Source organism: Delphinus delphis, chromosome 1 (genome assembly GCF_949987515.2).
Source record: "Delphinus delphis chromosome 1, mDelDel1.2, whole genome shotgun sequence".
Lineage (NCBI taxonomy): Eukaryota > Metazoa > Chordata > Mammalia > Artiodactyla > Delphinidae > Delphinus > Delphinus delphis.
The window spans coordinates 60,238,076-60,259,418 of NC_082683.1; the positions used below are offsets into that span (position 1 = coordinate 60,238,076).

The 21,343-nt window shown below is 33.2% G+C and overlaps 1 protein-coding gene across 1 annotated transcript in view; it reads right to left on the bottom strand.

The window, feature by feature from the left end:
- ANKRD13C (ankyrin repeat domain 13C) overlaps positions 1-21,343 on the bottom strand; it is an 81,473-nt gene that overhangs the window by 32,764 nt on the left and 27,366 nt on the right. The window contains exons 3-6 of the mRNA XM_060023806.1: positions 14,771-14,875; positions 9,161-9,246; positions 7,938-7,983; positions 3,466-3,532 (exon numbers count right to left, since the gene is read on the bottom strand). Of these exons, the coding sequence (XP_059879789.1) occupies positions 3,466-3,532; positions 7,938-7,983; positions 9,161-9,246; positions 14,771-14,875 (304 nt within the window). The remainder of the gene's footprint in view (positions 1-3,465; positions 3,533-7,937; positions 7,984-9,160; positions 9,247-14,770; positions 14,876-21,343) is intronic.

Sequence of the window (21,343 nt, forward strand, 5' to 3'; positions counted from 1 at the left end):
TGTCCACAGTCTTGTCCTTATGATCTGCATCTATGCTTATGCTTGGTACCAAACCTTGCTTCATCCTTCAACTCGATAAACCATTTAACTTACTCTAAATTCTTGGCCTTTCTGCTTGACTTCCCAGATTCAGATTAGCATTCTTTTTCCCAGCATTTTCTTTTCCAACATCTCCACAGCCTGAAAACATTATGGATCATTCCTATGGCAAATATTCATGGACTCACACACTTGTATGTTTGTTGTGCTCATTATAACTAAGACCTGGCATGGTCGACCCAGTGGGTTGGTCTCAAATAAAATCTACAAATCACTACTTGCTGAAATTTGGGAGAATAATGGAATGGAAAAGTTCACAAGTACCCTGAAGTGCTTCAATCTTGCACAAGGCTTTGTAGGAGAAGCTGAAAAATGGAGCATATTTCGCATGCAAAAGAATAACTAGGGTTACATATAATTTATCACCAAAACTAGTAGTTTTTAAAGGTGAAGGTGATACTGTTAATAATTTTACCAGGACAACAGAGGTGAACAGGGAAATATGGTTATCCTATGTATAAGAGGCTCTTTTCTGAGCCATATAAAATATACACACCCCTCAGAACCGAATAAGAAGTCCTAAAAAGAAAACCAAGTCACCAACTCCTATATGAGTGAACACTACCTGCTGCTTTACAGTTGAATTCTAGCCCCTGGTCCACTTCCAGTAGCCTGCTACTGTACTACTGGTGCCTGTACTACTAAACATATCCTGTTATTGCTTGTACATGTGGCGTAAGAGAAAATAATGCCAGTAAAAGGGGCTTATCCTCCACCTCTATAAGATGCAGGCTACTGAAGTCTCAAAAAAGGAACAGATCATTTTACATGCATGGCCTATTTGGACTCCAAGCTTCAGCTACCAGGGAACTCTATACCCCACCAAAAAAAGAAGAAAAGGGCCAGAACAGTCTTTTGCCTCCATTCCCTTCTTGCCCATCCTGGGTGAGAGTAGTAGTGGGTTGCAAGGGGTGGGGATAGGAAATGTGAGAGAAGAGATGTACAGAGAGACAAAGACAGACTGACACTGGCAACATTTGAGCCCTTAAATCTAATTTATCATAATGATATAATTTATAATATAATTTTTTATATAATTTATCACAATGATATTTTAATGTATTAACTAGTCCTTGGCTTTCAGCTTATAAGCCTAAATACTTTTAATTTTGCCATGTAATTCACCATGAAGAACAAAAAATTCTTTATACAAATGCAAAGATTTGAGTAGAACACGTTCTGTTTCAGATAAAAACTTGAAAAATGCCCAAGTAACAGTGAAAAGGAAATAGGGCCTACTCGAAATAGGAAGAGCCTGACTGGAAAGTTTGCAATGATTATTTTAGTCAGTGGTTATATGTAACCTCAAAATTATTAACAGTGAAAATATTTGTTAGTATTCTCAACAATAAAGTTGCCCACACTTTCCTATTTCTACTAAAGTATTAATTTCTCTTTGACAACAAAGAAGATACTTTTTGTTTTTTTGGCCACACGGCCTGCAGAATCTTAGTTTCCCGACCAGGGATGGAACCCGTGCCCTTGGCAGTGAATGCGTGGAGTCCTAACCACTGGAACACCAAGGAATTCCCAAAGAAGATACTTTAAATTATCACATAACTGTCAGGAGATACAAGTAAAATTCATTTGAAGTGATGTTTAAAAGAACTAATCATCTCCTGATGTTTAAATTTGAAAGTTTTTATTTAATGTTAACTTCTTTTTCTTTAAAATAATTCTTCATCTATGCAAAAAACCTTTGTCATACATCCTAAAATGCAGCTTCTCCATTAATCTAGTAAACTTTGTTTGATAACTAGCACTTTGAACCTGTCACATTTCTCCCTCAACCTCGGCTGCTAGTAAGTCCCAGGTTTCAGTCTTGCTAAACTGCAGTAGCTTCCCTTAAACTACATTCTTTGACACAATTATTCTCTCTCAACCTCTTATTCTCATGTCTCTATCTTAACCATTTTGTGTTTTTTTTATCATCTATATTTATTAGGTAATATGCATCATGTCATTTACTTTTAAAAGTCATATATAAATGTGAAACAATTTTTTAAAAGAAAGAAGCTCCTTTTCTCCTAAGTTTAAGAATCAAACAAAACTAAAACTAACCTTTAGTTAAAGTAGCACATGGAAGATAATACTATTCTCCCAAGTTATGTACTAACTTTGGCAAGCACCTATATTAAGCATTTTTAAACTGATAATTTTTTAATAACCATAATATATTGCTAACAATAGGCTACTGAATTAAATCTACATCATTATCAAATCCTTTCCTAGTTTTCTAATCTATACTTTTCTGTATTTTCCAAGGTTTCTATAATGACCATGAATTTAATGTGCATGAACACTTTCATCATCAGAAACATCTGAGGAGGTTATTTTTAAAAACAAAATCACAGAAACTTCTACCTTAATAGAATTTTGCTGGAGAATAATGACCCTAGAACTTACTTCCATCTAAAGGTTATCTCTTCATTATAATTCAACATATTGAACAATAAATCTCATAAAGAGTTGATTTTTTAAAATTTCTGCCTTGTGACATGATATGATCTGACAGGAAGTCAGAGAGGTCCTGGCTCAGTGATTAATTTGCAATATGCTCATAAAAATCACTTCACTTGTCAGAATGTTCTAATCTATAAAATGAAGAGTTTATATGAGATAACCTTTTAAGACATCTCTAGTTCTAGACCCTTACATATTCAAATTAATATTCTGGATTTTTATAAGATACAGACATGTAAAATTTTATGTATATATAAATATACTAATAGGTATGAATATACTAAAAAGTTGGCATATTCGCCAGCATTATATATAGCTTAGATATATATAACTTGTAAATATACCTATATTAACAGAAAGCTAAAGAGATAATGATAAAATCCTGAAATAAAATAAATAGATTCCCTGTGAGATCCAAACATCAATCTTAGTTTTAAAAGGAAACAGAAGAAAATTAAAATTAGCCTTAAAGTGTTCACTAGAATTGATAGATGACTGAACAGATGAATGGCTAGAAGCATGGATGGGTAGACAGGGGAGGGAAGGGTTGGAGAGGGATGGAGGAAAAACAGGACAATAGTTATGTCCTCCTTATGTGTCCCTTATTCCCTACAAAGCTAGGAAGAGGGAAATAACCATCTTAAATCTTCTTAGTGTTATATCATGATCTTCACTCTACTTGCCTTCCAGATAGTCTGTAGTTAAATAATAATACCTTTGTTTTAGTCAAGATTTTATGCCTTTGGTTCCTTATCTGTAGTATCTCAAAGGAGATAAAATATTGTGAATATATTACAACATATTATAAAATACTACATCCAAGTATAAGCTATTACTACAAAAAGAAAAGCTATCTCTAAATCTCAATTATCTGTTACTCAGAAAAAAATCAAATCACCTTACCTGATATTGATACCTTGTTTGTATATTTTACATGCATCAGAAGGCAGAATTCGGGAAAGTAAAGGCACTGTATTTGTAAAAAGAAAAGGCAAAAAATAACCACCTAAAGTTCAGAGAGATTACAAATTTTTTTAATTAGAAGAAGAGTAATGTAAACATTTTACTATTTCACCAAAATGGTAATAATTTCCTTTAAAATAGTATTTTCCACTTAAAAATAATATACAAAGCAATTTTGAGGAACTTCAAATACCTACTATTTAATTGTAATTGCTGTATAGTTCACCACCACCACCCACCAAACACATGTAAGAGTAGCAGAGTTGATATAATGCCACTCTTGGGTATATATTGTAGGATATTACTGTAAGTTAGAAAACGATGCCCTGCGGTAACTAAACCCTCCTGAATGGGTAACCAGATAAGCCTGGATTCCATCTGATCCTCTAAATATAATTGGATTAAATACCAGAAAAGTAATATGTGTAATAGAAAAAGACACTTTTAGAGCTAGATAGTCGAATTTGAGTCTGAATCCCAAATATGTTGGTTACTTAAGCTCACTGTAGCTCAGTTTCAAAATCCATAAAATGCAATCATACTATTGACTTATAGATTTCTACATTCCAGTGTTGCTTACATTCATATCACAAGCTATATTCTCATAGTTTTTTTATTATTTATTATCGGCTATATTTTGAGGAAATATAAGTTATTCTATGGATAAATAAATCTACATAACAGGCTATATAATTAAACTACCACATACCAAAAAAAGAAAAAAATGTGAAACTCAAAATTCTTGAAATTAAAGATTACATCACATGTACATGTGTATGTACGTGGGTGTGTGTATCTATGTAAGATATATTATATGTATATTTTACAAAACTCTGTGTTTTAAAAATGGGTGATAAATCAACCTGGGTTAGAAAGAAACAAAGACTTTGGAGAAAATTAAGGGCTAGTTTTTTAGTTAACTTTTTCAAAAGCATCAATATTTGCTCACTAACATTAAAGGTATACCAAATATAAAAATGTCTTTTTTAAATCCTTAGAGGTCATTTAATCCAAAATGATTTCCAGCATTGAAGACAGTTTTCTAGACTTATTTTATAAAAGCAAGAAAATTTTACTGCCCAGAGGGAATATCAACTAAGAGTTACCCTGGTCAAAGAACATAAGAAATCATTTTCCAATAAAACTTTTCCTTATATGAAACAATAGAAGTTAAGAAGATTAATAATGGCATAAATCTACGTAAATGATCAAAGCGCCTCTTTCATGCTTATTGAGATCCAGTTTTTCTGTCCTTAAATATTTGGTGTAGCATGAAAAAGACGATTACAAGAAGACAGCATCCTAACAATTTAAATTTAACTTATTACATCTTTTGAAGTAGTACGGTAACCTATAAAAACAAAACTTAGAATCACATACCAATACCCATTTATCAAAAATCAGAAAAGGAGGAAGAGGGGAATGTAGAAAAAAATTAAGAAGCTTAGGGTTTGAAAAGCAAAAGTTAAAAAAAAAAAAGATATCATTGAGAAAAAAAGATTTTAATGCATTCCAAAAATAAAGCAATTTTCATTTTCCCAATTCTGTGATGACTTTTTCTTCCCCAATGTAAACTGAACAATTAGGCTGTCTGTATCTTAAGTTACCTCAGCATAATCTGAGAGTCTAACACAGTACTCCAAAGGCAGCATAATCCTCTGAACTGAAAAATGGAAAGTCTCAAAATTTTAATTTTGGTTTTGCTATCACTTACTCCCTGATTTTAAGAAGAGTTCCTAGGTTGAATGTTTTCCATCTATAATATGCAAAAAACAGTCCCAAATACAAGATGGATATTCTGTAGATTATGAGATAAAGAAAAAAAACTATTAGTTTTTCTGTTGAAACATGCTATATACACATAATGTTAAATTTGTAGTGATTATAAAATTATTTAACACTTTACAGTATCTGAAGGGCTTCCTTCAAAAACATGATTTCATTTCATCTACACCAAAACAAAGGCTTGAAATAGGTGGGGCAGTTATTATTATCCCCATTTTTAAAATGAAGAAACTGAAACTCAGGAAAGTTATGTGATTTGCCATGTCAAACAGTTAGGAGCCAGTACTTCTGATTCCAATTTAAAGCTTTTCCATACCTAAAAACTCAAGCTGGAATAATTCAGTCACCTCCAGACTTGCTATTAACCAAGTCTGAGGCTATTTTCAGCCAAATACTGAAGGAGAAAGAGTAGAGTTTGTGAGCTCCACAACCTCTAAATTAAACTTAACGCCGGACCTCAATATTTCTTAACTTCCTCTTATTTCTAGGTTGCTTTTTTTTTTTTTTTAAATATTAGGGGCTTTAACAAGGGGAGGAACCATGCCTAAACTCTGGAAAAAAGCTTGATAATCAAATCTAATAATAGAGATTATCCAATTTTTTTAATCCAAAGTGTCTAAGCTAAATCTAGCCAATGAGTTTAGTTTTTAAAATTATAGATGACATCTAACCATCAGGTGCTAATAATTTGACATGAAATCAGTAAAAACCTTTATCAACAATGAAACAGATGGGCTGACTTTTTTGCATCAAAGTCAAGTTCTCAAAGAAGCAATACTTTAAACAAGTACCTCAGTGGTTGCATAATGAACTTGATTATGCAACATTTATAATGTGTTTATAACTACAGATCATATGCACAATTTCTGGAGTAATTACATCCATTTCTATTTCTTCATGTAACTGAAATGTCACTTTTAAAATATTTTAGAACATTTTGCTCAGCAACATAAAGTGACTATCTTAGAATTCAAACCACTAACAACTACTAAGACAATCAATTAAAGAGCCAGTACACTCAAGAGACAACCTCAGTTTAGGATCACCAAGAATGACTGGGGTCTTTACAGACAGAAAAAAACCGTGTGAAAAAACAGTACTCAGGCTTTAGACCAATCTAACTTAGACCTCTTTTATTATACAGTGCTATTACAAACCTTTTTTTCTCTCAGTATTCTAGAACACTGGGACTTCTGAATAATTTATAGAGCATAAAGGACTACGAGAGTTAACAAAACAAAATCATGTGTGATCTTTTTTTTTTGGCTGTGACATGAGGCTTGTAGGATCTCAGTTCCCCAGTCAGGGATTGAACCCAGGACACAGCAGTGAAAGTCCAGAGTCCTAACCACTAGGCCACCAGGGAACTCCCTCATGTGTGATTTTGATGGAGCCAAAACTAGCCTGATGAACTACAGTTGTTAACAATGTTAGAAAAAACTGATTATATTTAGGGATTAAAATTTTACATTTAGAGATTAAACACTAGAAAAACCTTAATCACCCATGCTGTACAGTATTATGCAGCTGTTAAAAAAAAAATGAAGTACTTCCTCATGAACTAAAATGTGAGATACCTATGATATATTAAGTAAACGTGACAAAATGCATAATGATATAATAGTATGATCCCATTAAAAAAAACTAATGCTGAGGATACATATACACATATACATTTATATTTATATATATGTACATACACACACGTTTGTAAGCATTGAAAAGAGTTTGAAATATTCATATGAAACATTAACAGTGGTTTCTAGAGTTATCAATATCTGATTTATTTTTATGATTATGATCTATTTTTATGATTATTTTGGTGATAATAAGCATTCAAATATCCTTAATATCATAAAGATTAATTCAGATGCTTTAAAAAACACACATAAGCATACTATATTCAAACCTATATATAGATTACATTAAAAAAATATTTAACCCAAAAGTTAGTGGTTTGGATAGTTGTTTACTTAGTAAAGTAAAGGTCACTAGGATCAAACTTCCTATTTGGACACCAAAGTTTTCTCCCTAAGTAGACTCATGTTTAAAATGGGGAGGAGAGAAAACTTACCTTGCCAAGGTAAATCAATAAATGACTGTAAAATATCTAGGAATTAACGTCTTTCATAAATAAGTGGAAGAGTGTGCAACCAAATAGTATGTTAAAACAGTGGCTATAAAGTATGCAATAAAAGCAGCAAATGTGATTGAAAGATGACAAAACATACAAAATCAGTTAATGTTAACCAAATTCTTCACATTCAGGGATCTAAATACTATATGTCAAACTTCCCTAAATTCAGTAATCTAATAATCCCATAATTATTCTTCTCTTCCCTCTGAAAATTCCTTATATTAAATTATTATAATATTTGAACCAGCATTTTATTTAAAAAAAAGAGAATTTTTAATCTTAAAAATAATAATTATGAAAGTTACTAATCAGGTTAGGATAATTAAGTATTACTATAGGGCTTTATAACCATTACATTCAACATGATGAAAAATATTTTAATTTCCTTAGGGTAATATTTGTTATGTTAACATTTCTATATAATAGTTATTTTTGCACTTGCATTTCTGCATATGTACATATTTTATAGTAAAATATAGCACACTCTTACCCCAGCTTTGAAAATCCCAGTGAAGCTCTAAATAAAAGTCACCTAGCTGAGAAATGAAATATGAATAATTATTGAATGCACACCTTCATTAACAGCCCTTATACCTACTTAATATTTTGCTTTAAAAAAATCTGTTATCATTAAAGGTCTATAGACAGGAATAGGAAATAATTTCAATGTATGGAGTTGGAGAAAGAACCAAAAAATATATATGGTTATTACTTAAAATTACATTACAATAGCAGACATTACTACACATATCTACAAAGGAAAACTCACACCACTCTAGATTTTACAAGAACGTTTTAATCACATAAGAACATATCTGAAACTGACAGGCATTTAAATTTGCATCAATAAATATTCCATTTCGCATAACAATAAGTAGTATTGTAAAAATACTTAATAACTTTAGAAGTGTTATAAAAAAAAATAGTAACTTCCAAAATGATTATTGTGTAGGCTCATAATGGTCTAATAAAATCACCCACTGCAATACAAACTTTTTTTCTATAAAGTGATAGGTTTACTAAATTTGAAATAATATGTCATCATATGAGATCTATAGAGAACGTTTTTATTTCACAAATTAGAAGCTAAACATCAAAGACTATAACTGTTCAAGGAACTATTAATCAAATATTGTCAAAAAAATTTATCCCTTGAGATTTCAAAAACAAAGCATACCTAAAAGAAGACATAGTCATGATGATATATCTTTCTCCCACAGTTCTTTCACGCATCCAAAATACAGAGGAAAAAACAACAGAAAACAAAACTCTCTCCCTTTCTGTGCCAGCACACCCAGCTCTTACCATCATGAAGTAGGACAGACAAAAAGAGTTTTGTTACATAAAGAAAATGCAAACTGCTCCTAAGGCAGTAGCACTTCAGCTCATAGAAAATCTTTCAATCCAAAGGACAAAGGAAAACTACTGCCATTAATTATGACTTACCTCCATTTTTCTTAGAGCTCTTACCTAATTTACTGAACGCAATAATTCTTTATCTGCCTTCTAAGATCAAAGCAAATAATGCTTCCCATAAGATTACACATCATAATCAGAGTATTTTGTAATGTCATTATTGCTTAATTGAAGCAGGATTTTTACCATTTCTTGACCCTTAATAATTAGTGAGAAATTAAACTGTATTTTTAAAATGCTTAAAAGTATACTTGCAATTACCCTTTAGGGCAAAATCAGCAAAGAAATTTAGCCTACCTCTTTCAGGGCTTTTAATAATCGAGGTCGTTTTTCTTCAACACTTTCCCTGGATTGCTGCTTAAGCTTCCTTAAAAGAGCTGTAACTAAAATTTAAATTAAAAAAAATTTTTTAATTTAAAATAAATTTCACCATGCTAGTTTGCCAATTACGCCTCAATAAAAAATTTATGAAAAACAATTTCACCATGCTAGGAAACACCACTGGCTTATTACACAGAGATATAATATAGATATTGTGAATAAGTTAGAAAATACCTTTAGCAAAACTGTTAAGATCCTCAAGGAAAATTGAAAACAGATACCTCGACATCAACTTATTCATACTAGTTTTGCTAGTTTTTAATCATCAGTAGGCTTTATCTGACTGAGTCAAGATTACCAATCTCAGTCAGATGATGCAGTGTCCTGTTGTCAACACTGATCTAAAAGATGATCTCAAAGATAGATCTCAAAAATCCCACTGGACATTATTTTTCTAAAAATGTAATTATCTGCAATTGTTACCAGTTGCATCTGTTCTTCTTTCACTTGAGGCTGTACTCTCACATACCACCAACATAGCATAAAAAATACTAAAATGAATCCTACTCTATCTGTGAAAAGAACTTTTGACTCTAATAAAACCTGAAACCCCCCAGAGCGTCTTCTCAACAGTTAAGAGATGGAGATTTAGACAAACTGCCTAAGCGCAAACCACAGCATTACTACTTATTAGCTGTATAAGCATGGAACACTTACTTAATTTCCCTAAACTTCAGTTTCTTTTTTTCATATGTCAATTAAGAATAAAGTGAAATCTGCTACATGGAGTTACTATAGAGGCTCTATATAAATTGCTTACTACTGTGCCTGCAAGTAGGTAAGTATAAGTTTTGTTTATTAGAATAAAGGTCTAAAATTAACTAGCAAAATCAATCAATCCCTAACATTTATTGAAATAAGGGAAAATATTAGCCTTGAATGAAATAAGATGAAAAAATGTACAGAGGGGGGTAAAATGTATACATCAATACATGCTGATTTCCTCCTGGTCCTGTTTTCATATACATATGTATACATACAAACAAATAAAAATACTATTATTTTTACTATTTTACAGTATGCACTCTTATAAACTACTTAACGTCTTATATGGAATACAGAAGTATAAGGAAAGTATAAGGTTGGGGGAAAAATAATGTGGAAAGAAGACAGTAATAAAAGCTTATTAAATCAGATTTGTTTTGTCCACAAAGGCCAAAAGGAAAAGCTCAGGGAAGAATATGAGAAATAGTAGAATCTACACTTATTTTTAACCACAGGTCTAACTTTAATCCCAATGTATTTTTAAAAGCCAAAAGTCAAAGAGCAATGTTTAAATTACTAAAGGTCTTTTGGGACAGAAGAGGATGAGACCTAAAAGTCAGGGAACACGGGACCTAGTTTCAGTTACACACTACCTGTGATCTCGGTCAGCAGTTCCCAAACACAAGTCTACATTTCAGTGGCCAACTGTTCAAGTTTCCAGTGATATGCAGCCAAATGAAAAAACTGGGTACCAGGGTGGATTTCTTTTTCTTTATACATTATACACTTTTTTAAAATTTAAGGACTATTCTTTCATTTTTGGTTTCAAAGTGTCTTTTATTTTTTTAATGAAATTGTGATCGCAGAAGAAAGTACTTTTAAAGTTCTTATATGCTAAAGTGAAAAAGTTGGCTACTCTACAACAATCCTTTAATAAAATTCTTTTCTGGTCTATAAAATCCAAATAGTGTGAGAACCAATGACCTATATAAACATTAGGGTTCTTTACAGATTCAAATTTATATGAATCTGGTTAACCTTCATGTTCATTATAATTTAACTTTAATATCAAAGCGATATTACCTAAATGTAGTAGAATTCTTTTTATAATTCTTCTCCACTATAAAGGCAAATACTTTAATAAATGTTTATTCAATCTACCTTGCCTTCAAATTCAAACAGACCCCTGTTGACATAAAGAACAAAAAGAATTAATTTCCTAAATAGAAAAGATATCAATGAAAAGCAGAAGTCACATAGTTTCCATTAACTAAATATACTGTAATTGACTGAAGACATTTAGTAAATAGAAAATTATGTTAAAATGACCAAACATTATTAAAAACGTAGTGACAACAACTGTATATAGCATAGTAATGTATGCAAAGAAATTCCTGTTCTATGAGACTTCACATTAAAAATAACGTCACTTGTGGAAGCAGAAACGAACACTCAGAACACAATTAGACAGGGACTTCCCTGGTAGTGCAGTGGTTAAGAATCCGCCTGCCAGGCTTGCCTGGTGGCGCAGTGGTTGAAAGTCCACCTGCCGATGCAAGGGACACGGGTTCGTGCCCCGGTCCGGGAAGATCCCACATGCCGCAGAGTGACTAGGCCCGTGAGCCATGGCCGCTGAGCCTGCGCATTCGGAGCCTGTGCTCCGCAACAGGAGAGGTCACAACAGTGAGAGGCCCGCGTACCGTAAAAAAAAAAAAAAAGAATCCACCTGCCAATGCAGGGGACATGGGTTCGATCGCTGGTCCGGGAAGATCCCACATGCCGCAGAGCAACTAAGCCCATGCGCCACAACTACTGAGCCTGCACTCTAGAGTCCGCGAGCCACAACTACTGAGCCTGTGTGCCACAACTACTGAACCCATGCGCCTCGAGCTCATGCTCCGCAACAAGAGAAGCCACCGCAATAATAAGCCCGTGCACCGCAACGAAGAGTCGCCCCTGGTCACCGCGACTAGAAAAAGCCTGCCCGCAGCAACTAAGACCCACAGCAGGCAAAAATAAATAAAATAAAATAAATAAATTTATATAAAAAAACACAATCAGACAAAATTACCATCATATTTGGGGGGAGGGTCAATATTTGTACTCCCATACTGTAAGGATCTTATTAACAGTGATTGATAATGAAAATAAAATCAGCTTTAGAGGATTTGGATGATATTAGGCAGAATTCATACAAAGACTCAAATGAAGAGCTCCAAAAAAACACAACTAACTTAACTTTCTCTTTCCTTCTTCTCCCATATAGAGTACTTGTAAAGTTTTCAGTTTTTTGTGTCTAAAGTTTTTGGAGCTATGCCCTACTGCTCCAAGTATTACTTAAATGTGTATCTTCTGCCTTCCACTTCCTTCTGTGCTCCAGTCTAATTATCTCCTACTTCTTACTTGTACAGTTCCACCTGCATATACTACAGAAAACTCAAACTCAACAAACCTAACACCAAATCAATTAAAATACATACTGTTCTTTTTCCTATTTTCTGTATATCAATTAATTAATGAGATAGGCATTAATCCATGATAAAGGCTTTGGAATTACTCTGAATCCTTCCATTACTACCAGTATCCAAGAGATAATCAACCACTGTAGATTCCTTCATTTATCTTTCTAATCTATCCCTTACTTTTCTAAACACACTGTCTCTTCTTTAAGTCAAGTTTACCATAGTTGTTCTAAAGATTATTTTTCTAAAAATCTCTTGCCTCCCTACTCAATTAAACAGTCTTCAGGCTTATCTAATAATGTCAATTCCTGCTTTAAAGTCTTCTGAGGTTTTACAGTGACTGGAGGTTGAGATTAAAACCTTGAAAAGCACATCTCAGTCAGTGTGGCTCCTTTACCATCAAACTTCATCTCTCAAAACTACACTTCACCCCTTCACCCATGGTTGCCGTGTAGCCTAATTTAGGGAGCCACACTGAAATATACATTGTTCCCTAAAACGTGCCTTGTTCTTTACATTTCCATGCTTTATATATATTCTGCTGTCATAGGCTAGAATGTCCTTACCCACCTAATTATTAACTCCTAAAATCCTTTGAGACTCAGCTTAAATAAACCAAACACCTTGCCAAAACTGAAATTACTTTCTCCCTCATCTTTTTTCCTCTATACTTTGTGAATACTTCAGAATACTGCAGAATATTCATTGGTTTCTCTCCCCCAACTAAGATGAGTTCCTCAATGTCAAAGCTAATTGCACATTCCTACTATGTTTCCAATGCACTTGATATGTACTTAAGAGACAAACAGACAATCCCTACTCTAAATGAAGCTTACTGCCTAATGAAAGTGACAGGTAGAATTCTGGCATAGTATACGGGCAGAGAAAGCTTCCTTGTACTTGAACTGAGATCTGAAGAATTATGAGGAGCTGGGGCAGAAGGGGAAGGATGTGTGAATATAAGAAACTGAAAAGCCAGCAGAGCTGACATACAGAAACCATGTGGAAAGAACAAGATAAGGATGGAGATTAAAAACTGACATTATCATACTAGATCTTATAAACCAAGTTAGAGATATTCGTCTTCATCTTAAGAATAAGAATTTTTAAAGGGTTTTAAATAGGAAAGTAACATGACTAGAAAAAGAAACTAGAAGAAAATATAATAACTCTCTGGGTGAAATTATTTCCTTTTGTTCTTCAATAATTTCCTAATTTTCTACAACAAATGTTATTACTTTCTTAAAAGAAAAAAATATTTTAAAGTTTTTTTAAACTTTATAGTTTAAAAGAGTTACTATAGAGTTATAGTAAATAAAAATCTTAATATAATACTTTTCAGAAAAATGTTAATTCTCGATTAATCTCAAATTTTCTTTGCAGTTTTAATTTTCTTTGTTCTAGGAGCCAGAAATGAAAGGATGAATAAGAAAACATATTCATGACTTGAGTCCTCACAAAGATTATACCATCAGGATACAGTGTAGGGAAAAGACATTGAACAGTTATTTAGAACTGTGCTGAGTGCTGCAAAGGAAAATAATGGACCACTTTGAAAACATATAAGAGAAGTTAATCTACTTAACGAGTTGGGAAAAGAAATATAAAGTTGAGACCCAAATGAAGAAGACTGCCAGTTCCTGGTAAGACTGCAAACCAACAAAGACTGCTGTCTCTTTCCCTCCAAAGTAACTTTTGATGTGCTACAAAAATAAGACCGAGTCTGATAGAATTCCTAAAACTACCCTAACATAAATATACCACAATGAAAATCTGTATAAACTATGAGTAAGTCCTGGAGAGACAAAAGACAGCTAGGTCTCAGTATAGATAAGAACTGGAGCCACCAACGGTCAGGGATGGGGTGCAGGGAACAGACAGATAAAGGGAGTCAAAAGGTACCAACTTCTAGTTATAAAAGAAATAAGTCATGTGGATGCAACGTACAGCGTGTTGACTATAGTTAACAACACTGTACTGCATATATGAAAGTTGTAAAAGAGTATATCTTAAAAGTTCTCATCACAAGAAAAACAGAAGTACTGTAACTATGTATGGTGATAGATGTTAACTAGATTTATTGTGGTGATCATTTCACAATACATACAAATAATCAATATGTTGTACTACTGAAACGAATATAATGTTGTATGTCTATATATATTTTTACTTAGGTACATTTATATATAATATATATAGTAATTATATATATATAAAGTCATGAATAATTCATATATAAGTTTGTAAGTAACTGCAAACTTCTCATAGTATGGAAAGTTATGCTGAATGACAAATATCTCAAATGCATCACTTCATAGTTTTAGAATACATATCAACAATAGTAATTTATATTGCTTACTCATCTGTCTATCTCCATAACTGATGGCTTCCGCCAGCGGGCTCCATCCCTGAGCATTTTTCACCTTTACTGGAGCATTGTGAGCCAAAAGTAAATGGGCACATTCTGAAACATAAAATGGTGATAACGTCAAACATCATGCAATTTTCAGAATCTCTAAATTAAAAACTCATGTAAAAATTCAAGAAATCAAGTTAATATAATAGATCTATGATATAAGCACTATACTATAGAGAATTAAATAATTTTTAAAATTCCTCTGTATCTAAACCAGGTTATTTCAGATCCTTAGATTCAAGAAGTATCTATTCTATTACCTAAAAATAAATTGGATCTCTCTGTAAAGAAACTATTATATTCCCTAATAATTGTTCCCAAGGGTATTTTGAGAATGTTTCCATACTATAAAAGACAGCCCAAGAAACTCAAGAGTAATTTACCTAAAAATTTCACTATCTAATAAGACCTTACATCTGCAAGGTCAAATGGAAAGCTCATTATTTATTTCAGGGGGAAAAAAAGTATTTTCAAAAAGAATCACTAACGTTTCCACAAACCCTTATTTTTCAAATTTTACAATTCGTTTATTTCAAAAAAACACCCAAAAGGGACAAAAACTTGTTTATGACTACAAGGACAAATCCAGACAGTCCTTCTAGTAATCAAACAAAGTCTAAGGTATACTAAGCTCACCATCCAGCCCAGGCACAGTCACCCACTGAAACTTAAGGGGAACACTGAAGACTGTGCCACAAGTGACAGAATAATTACATAAAAGAAAAATCTATGCTCAGGACACAGTTCCCAAACCACTGGATTTTTCTTTTATCTCTTCCTTTTTTTGGGGGGTGGGGGGCCATGTCCTGAGGCATGCAGGATATTAGTTCCCGGACCAGGGATCAGGGATCGAACCCATGCCCCCTGCAGTGGAAGCATGGAGTCCTAACCACTGGACTGCCAGGGAATTCCCAACACTGGATATTTTAGGAAGCACCGAGGGATCTCTGGCCTCTTGGATCTTGGCTGATAAGTTCAGGGGTGGTGGGTATAAATCATTGCTCTCAACGTTTCCAGTTATTCATGGGAAAATTAATGTACATAGTACTTCATCAATGGATTGTGTGGTTTCAATTGTTTTGTTTATATAGTATTTACTGTTCCCAACTCCAGTGGCTGGGGCATATCCAACATTTAACACAGGTAATCTGAACTGAGTCTTAAAATAAGAACATAATATATGACAACATGAATAAAAGTTTCCTACAGAAGAAAAAAAGTCTAAGGTATAGACACTTGTATACATTGAGGAAATTTGTTTTTAATTCAAAATAAAAAGCATATTAACAGGCAGAAAAACATTTGAAACCAAGGCTCATGGGAAATTTAGGATGGCTATCCAACCTAAATTCCCTAAATGAATGATTCATTCATTCAATCAGTCTTTTAGCAAATATTTACCAAGTGCCTATTATATGCCAATTCTAAGTACTAGGTCCTGGATATAAGTAGTGAGAAGAAAGATTAGTGAGAAGAAAGATAAGATCTTGCTATCAGAGAGCTCCAATATTAAAATATAATTAAGTAAACTAATAAATAAAAAAAGCTAATGATAAGTGCTCTGAAGGAAATAAAGGTGTTATGACAGTTGTAATGTAATACAAGTGAGCTGAGGTGGAGGAAGAATGGCACTGTTTTAGCACTATTCCTAGTAATAGAAGGAACATCTACATTAGCAGGAAATTATATCAGAATAAAGTAAAATAAATACAGAAATTTCACAAAGGTGTTTAAGAAAGTCTGCTAGTAATATATAAGAATATATGTACATGAACATTTATTTTAGGATTATTTATAATGCAAATATGAATATCCATCATGGGAGAATGACTGACTAAAGCATGATGCTTCTATATCCCTGGACTAATAACATGCAGGCATTTTTAAAGAACAGAGTCAAAAGGACAAAGGAGCCACCTGAATGGTCAGCCATTGGCCAAATTTGAGAAACTGAGCATCAAAAAGAATAATGACTAGTTACAACACATTAAACAAAAAAAAACTGATAGGCCCATAATGACATCAAAAAATGAGAGGACAATGAGTTCTCCTTTATAGAAGAATGACTGCTAATAAATGTAGAAGAAATGATAAAACTAGAAAATCAGCAATAACAACAATGTAATAACTGATACAGGCAAAGGACCCCAATGAATGCTAAAGTCACTAGGTAAAAGGCTATGTGCTGGGAAATAAGATATTTACTTAAAGTATCATCCCAAGATTACTTAATAAAATGAAAAGTGTTCCTTTACAGTAGAGATAGCTGAAGATCATCATCTCAAACAAGTGATCAAAACTTAGTGGCAGGGCTTCCCTGGTGGCTCAGTGGTTGAGAGTCCGCCTGCTGATGCAGGGGACACGGGTTCGTGTGCCGGTCCGGGAGGATCCCACATGCCGCGGAGCGGCTGGGCCCGTGAGCCATGCCCGCTGAGCCTGCGCTCTGCAATGGGAGAGGCCACAACAGTGAGAGGCCCGCATACCGCAAAAAAAAAAAAAAAAACTTAGTGGCAGTAATAGTGGGATAACTTAAAATTATGTTTCCTAATGTGATACAATATAAAGTTCATAAGCCTCTGCAGTATTCTTTCCAGAAATGTTTAACCTGAATCTAATAAAGCATCGATACTTAATTTTTGATTCATAGAAAAAACAGAGTATAAGGAACAAGTTAAATAACATTATGAGAAAATAATCAGGCAAAACTGAGATGGGAGACATTCTACAAATTAACTGGGGAAGACACTTCAAAAAGTCAGGTACAAAGGAAGGGGGAAAAAAGGTGGGCAAACTTTTCTAGATTATCTGAAACAAACAACCAAATGTAATGAATGAATCCCAATCAGATCTTGATTCAATATAAAACACCGATAAAAGACATTTTTCGAACAACTGGACAAATTTAAATATGGATTGGATATCAGATATTATAACAATATTATTATCTTTCTTAGGTGTGATAATGATATTTTGGTCATGATAGACAATGTCCTTATTCTTAGAGATGCATGCTGAAGTATTTGGTGGTAAAATGTCATGATGCTTACATCTAGTTTTCAAATGTTACAGCAAAAATAGTAAAAAAAAAAAAAAATATATATATATATATATATATACACACATATAAAACACTAAGATAAAGAGAAAAATACAGCAAATGATAAAATGTGAACAATTATTGAAGCTAGGTAGAGAGTATTTGAATGCTCATAGTGATAATCCTTCAGTTTATCTGTATATCTGAAATTATTCATAATAAAGCATTGAAAGAAAAAAAGGAATAAAAAAGACAAATATTAAAAACAAGAATGAATTTAAGTCATCCCAATAGACTGAAAGAAATGTCTACATTGCACTGCTAAATCATATATCTGCTCAATGGAGAAGTATATTATGATCACATGTTTTTATAAAGGAATAAATAAAAACTACACATATGAATGTGTGTTTAGATACATACACACATATTTGTATATAATAATAAGCATGGAGAACAGTATGGAAGAATACCTAGCAGGCTGTTAACACGGATTACCATGTTTAATGGGAGAAGGGGGTTAATAAGGAGAGAAGATGATAGAGAGACCAGCTAAAAAGAATTTTTTTAATATATAAATAAATAAAATGGACCCTCTAGAAGACCTAAATAGACATTTCTCCAAAGAAGACATACAGATGGCCAAAAAACACATGAAAAAATTAACATCAGTAATTATTAGAGAAATGCAAATCAAAACCACAATGAGGTATCACCTCACACCGGTCAGAATGGCCATCATCAAAAAATCTACAAACCATAAATGCTGGAGAGGGTGTGGAGAAAAGGGGGCCCTTTTGCACTGTTGGTGGGAATGTAAATTGATACAGCCACTATGGAGAACTGTATGGAGGTTCCTTAAAAAACTAAAAATAGAACTACCATATGACCCAGCAAACCCACTACTGGGCATATACTCTGAGAAAACCATAATTCAAAAAGACACATGCACCCCAATGTTCACTGCAGCACTATCTACAATAGCCAGGACATGGCAGCAACCTAAATGTCCATCGACAGATGAATGGATAAAGAAGATGTGGCACATATATACAATGGAATATTACTCAGCCATAAAAAGGAACGGAATTGGGTCATTTGTAGTGATGTGGATAAACCTAGAGTCTGTCATACAGAGTGAAGTAAGTCAGAAAGAGAGAAACAAATATCGTATATTAGCGCATATATATGGAATCTAGAAAAATGGTACTGATGAACCTATTTGCAGAACAGGAAAAGAGGTGCAGAAGTAGAGAACAGACTTGTGGACACAGAGGGAGAAAGGGAGGGTGGAACGAATTGAGAGAGTAGCATTGGCATATATACACTACCATGTGTAAAACAGCTAGTAGGAAGCTGCTGTACAGCACAGGGAGCTCAGCTCAGTGCTCTGTGATGACCTAGAGGGGTGTGACGGTGGGGGTTGGGGGGGTGCGGGGTGGGAGGGAGGCTCAAGAGGGAGGAGATATGGGGATATATGTATACGTATAGCTGATTCACTTTGTTGTACAGCAGGAACTAACACAACACTGTAAGGCAATTATACTCCCCCCCAAAGAAAAGAATCAAAAATAAATAAATAAATAAATACATAAATAAATAAAATGGACACTCTCCTAAAGAAACCTACCAGGGGGTTTTATGTAAATATGTGTTTGTGTGCATAAATAAAGAAGTAGGGGAACATGAACATGGATAGATATCTACAGACTTTGTATTTCATGATAAACTTTTGAGTGAAAGGAAAAACATGGCAAAGTACTAGATGCAGTGATTCAACTTAAGTAAAAACAAACTAAGCCCCTGTATTACAAGGAGGAAGGTGTGCAAGGATGCCCACTAGGCTATTAATGTTAATTACATCAGAAAAAATGTAGGAGAGATGATGCTTTTTATATACATCTTTATACTGTATTATTTCAATTGTTTCATCAAGCATGTATTAATAACCTAAAAATCATTAAAGAAAAAATATTAGTTTAAAAATATTGAAAAGGAAGATGCACAACAGTATCTAAAGCAATATACCAATTGCATAAACTAAGGTATAGAACTGGTATGATTTATATATACGTTAAAGATGTCAACCGTTTTCTCATACGCCACAGACCTTGCCACAGGCCTTTTGCTCACATCACAACTCAACTGATGTAGAAATGAGCAACTAATGAAAAGCCAGAAAATCATAGATATGCCATGATCTCTGACCTAGTCTCATACATTAAAAAAAAAAAAAAAAAAAAAAACTGGAACAATCAAATGCCTTCTCTCAGCAACTGTAACAATGAATAATAAGAAAAAAAGGTAGTTAACAATCAGGCAGTAAGGCTTAAAAATACACAAATGCGCCACAAAGAAGTTATGACTTGAGGAGTCTAAACAAAATGAAATTATGATAAACAGAAATCACATATAAATATACCAGAGCTATACAGGTGACAAAATATAAAGAGAGTGAATGGGATAAATAGGACAACTGGGAACAAAACAGAATATTCAGAGAGACCCTTATGAAGATGAAAAATCAAACTAACTCTAGACTTATTTCAGAAAAAAAATGGAAAACTGCAGTTCCAAAAAATACTGATAATAAATTCAAAGTTGCAGCAACTGGTTTGAAGAATTTTTTCTGATGTCTAACCAAAAGAATAAGAATTAAAGGTTAGTTTTCTAGTTCACCTCCTAAAGATTCCTGAAATCTTTTAAGTATAATGTTTTTCTCCATTTCAATTCAAATCCATAGTCGAAAAACTTGCCAGCCAACATGGCAAACATGGTCAATAGACTCAGAAATTCAGAAAAAATCAGACTTCAATGGTGAAAAATAAGGTTATTCAGTAGGTTAAGATGACTGAGAGAAGTAAATAAAGGTGTATAGGTCATAGGGTATCTCTCTTTAATTCAGTCAACAAATATTTGAATACCCTGGGAATTTTTACTATGTTTACAAACAAGTATACAAACAGAAAGTGCCCTTCAACAGTGAAGTCACTAAAGGCATAGTATATCTCTAAAGGAGAAGATGAAAGTGGCACAGATTGAACAATGGTATAATGTAAAATTGCTTTACAGAATTAAGTATAAGGTAGATGTTTTATCTTCCACTACATATTTCAATCTCACTCCTATGCAACCAAATATCAAAAATATTAAAAGGTCAAAAAAAAAAAGCAAAAAAGAGTATTCAACTGGAAAAATGTAAATGGAAAATTATAAATTGATCAGTATATTAATGGCTGTACCTACTCAACATGAAAAAGACTCAGGAAGAGCAAATACTGACATTATTTGCAGATCCTGAATCATCTAACCAAGTTTTTCCCAAAATATGTTCCACAGAACTCTAGTTTCTCAAGATACTTGTGAAAAAGAGAAAATACCAAATAACTATTGGAACAATGACTCTATATCCAACAGAAGGCTCCAATTCAGAAGGTCACAATGAATATTAGCATATCAAAAGTTCTAAGAAGGTCCAC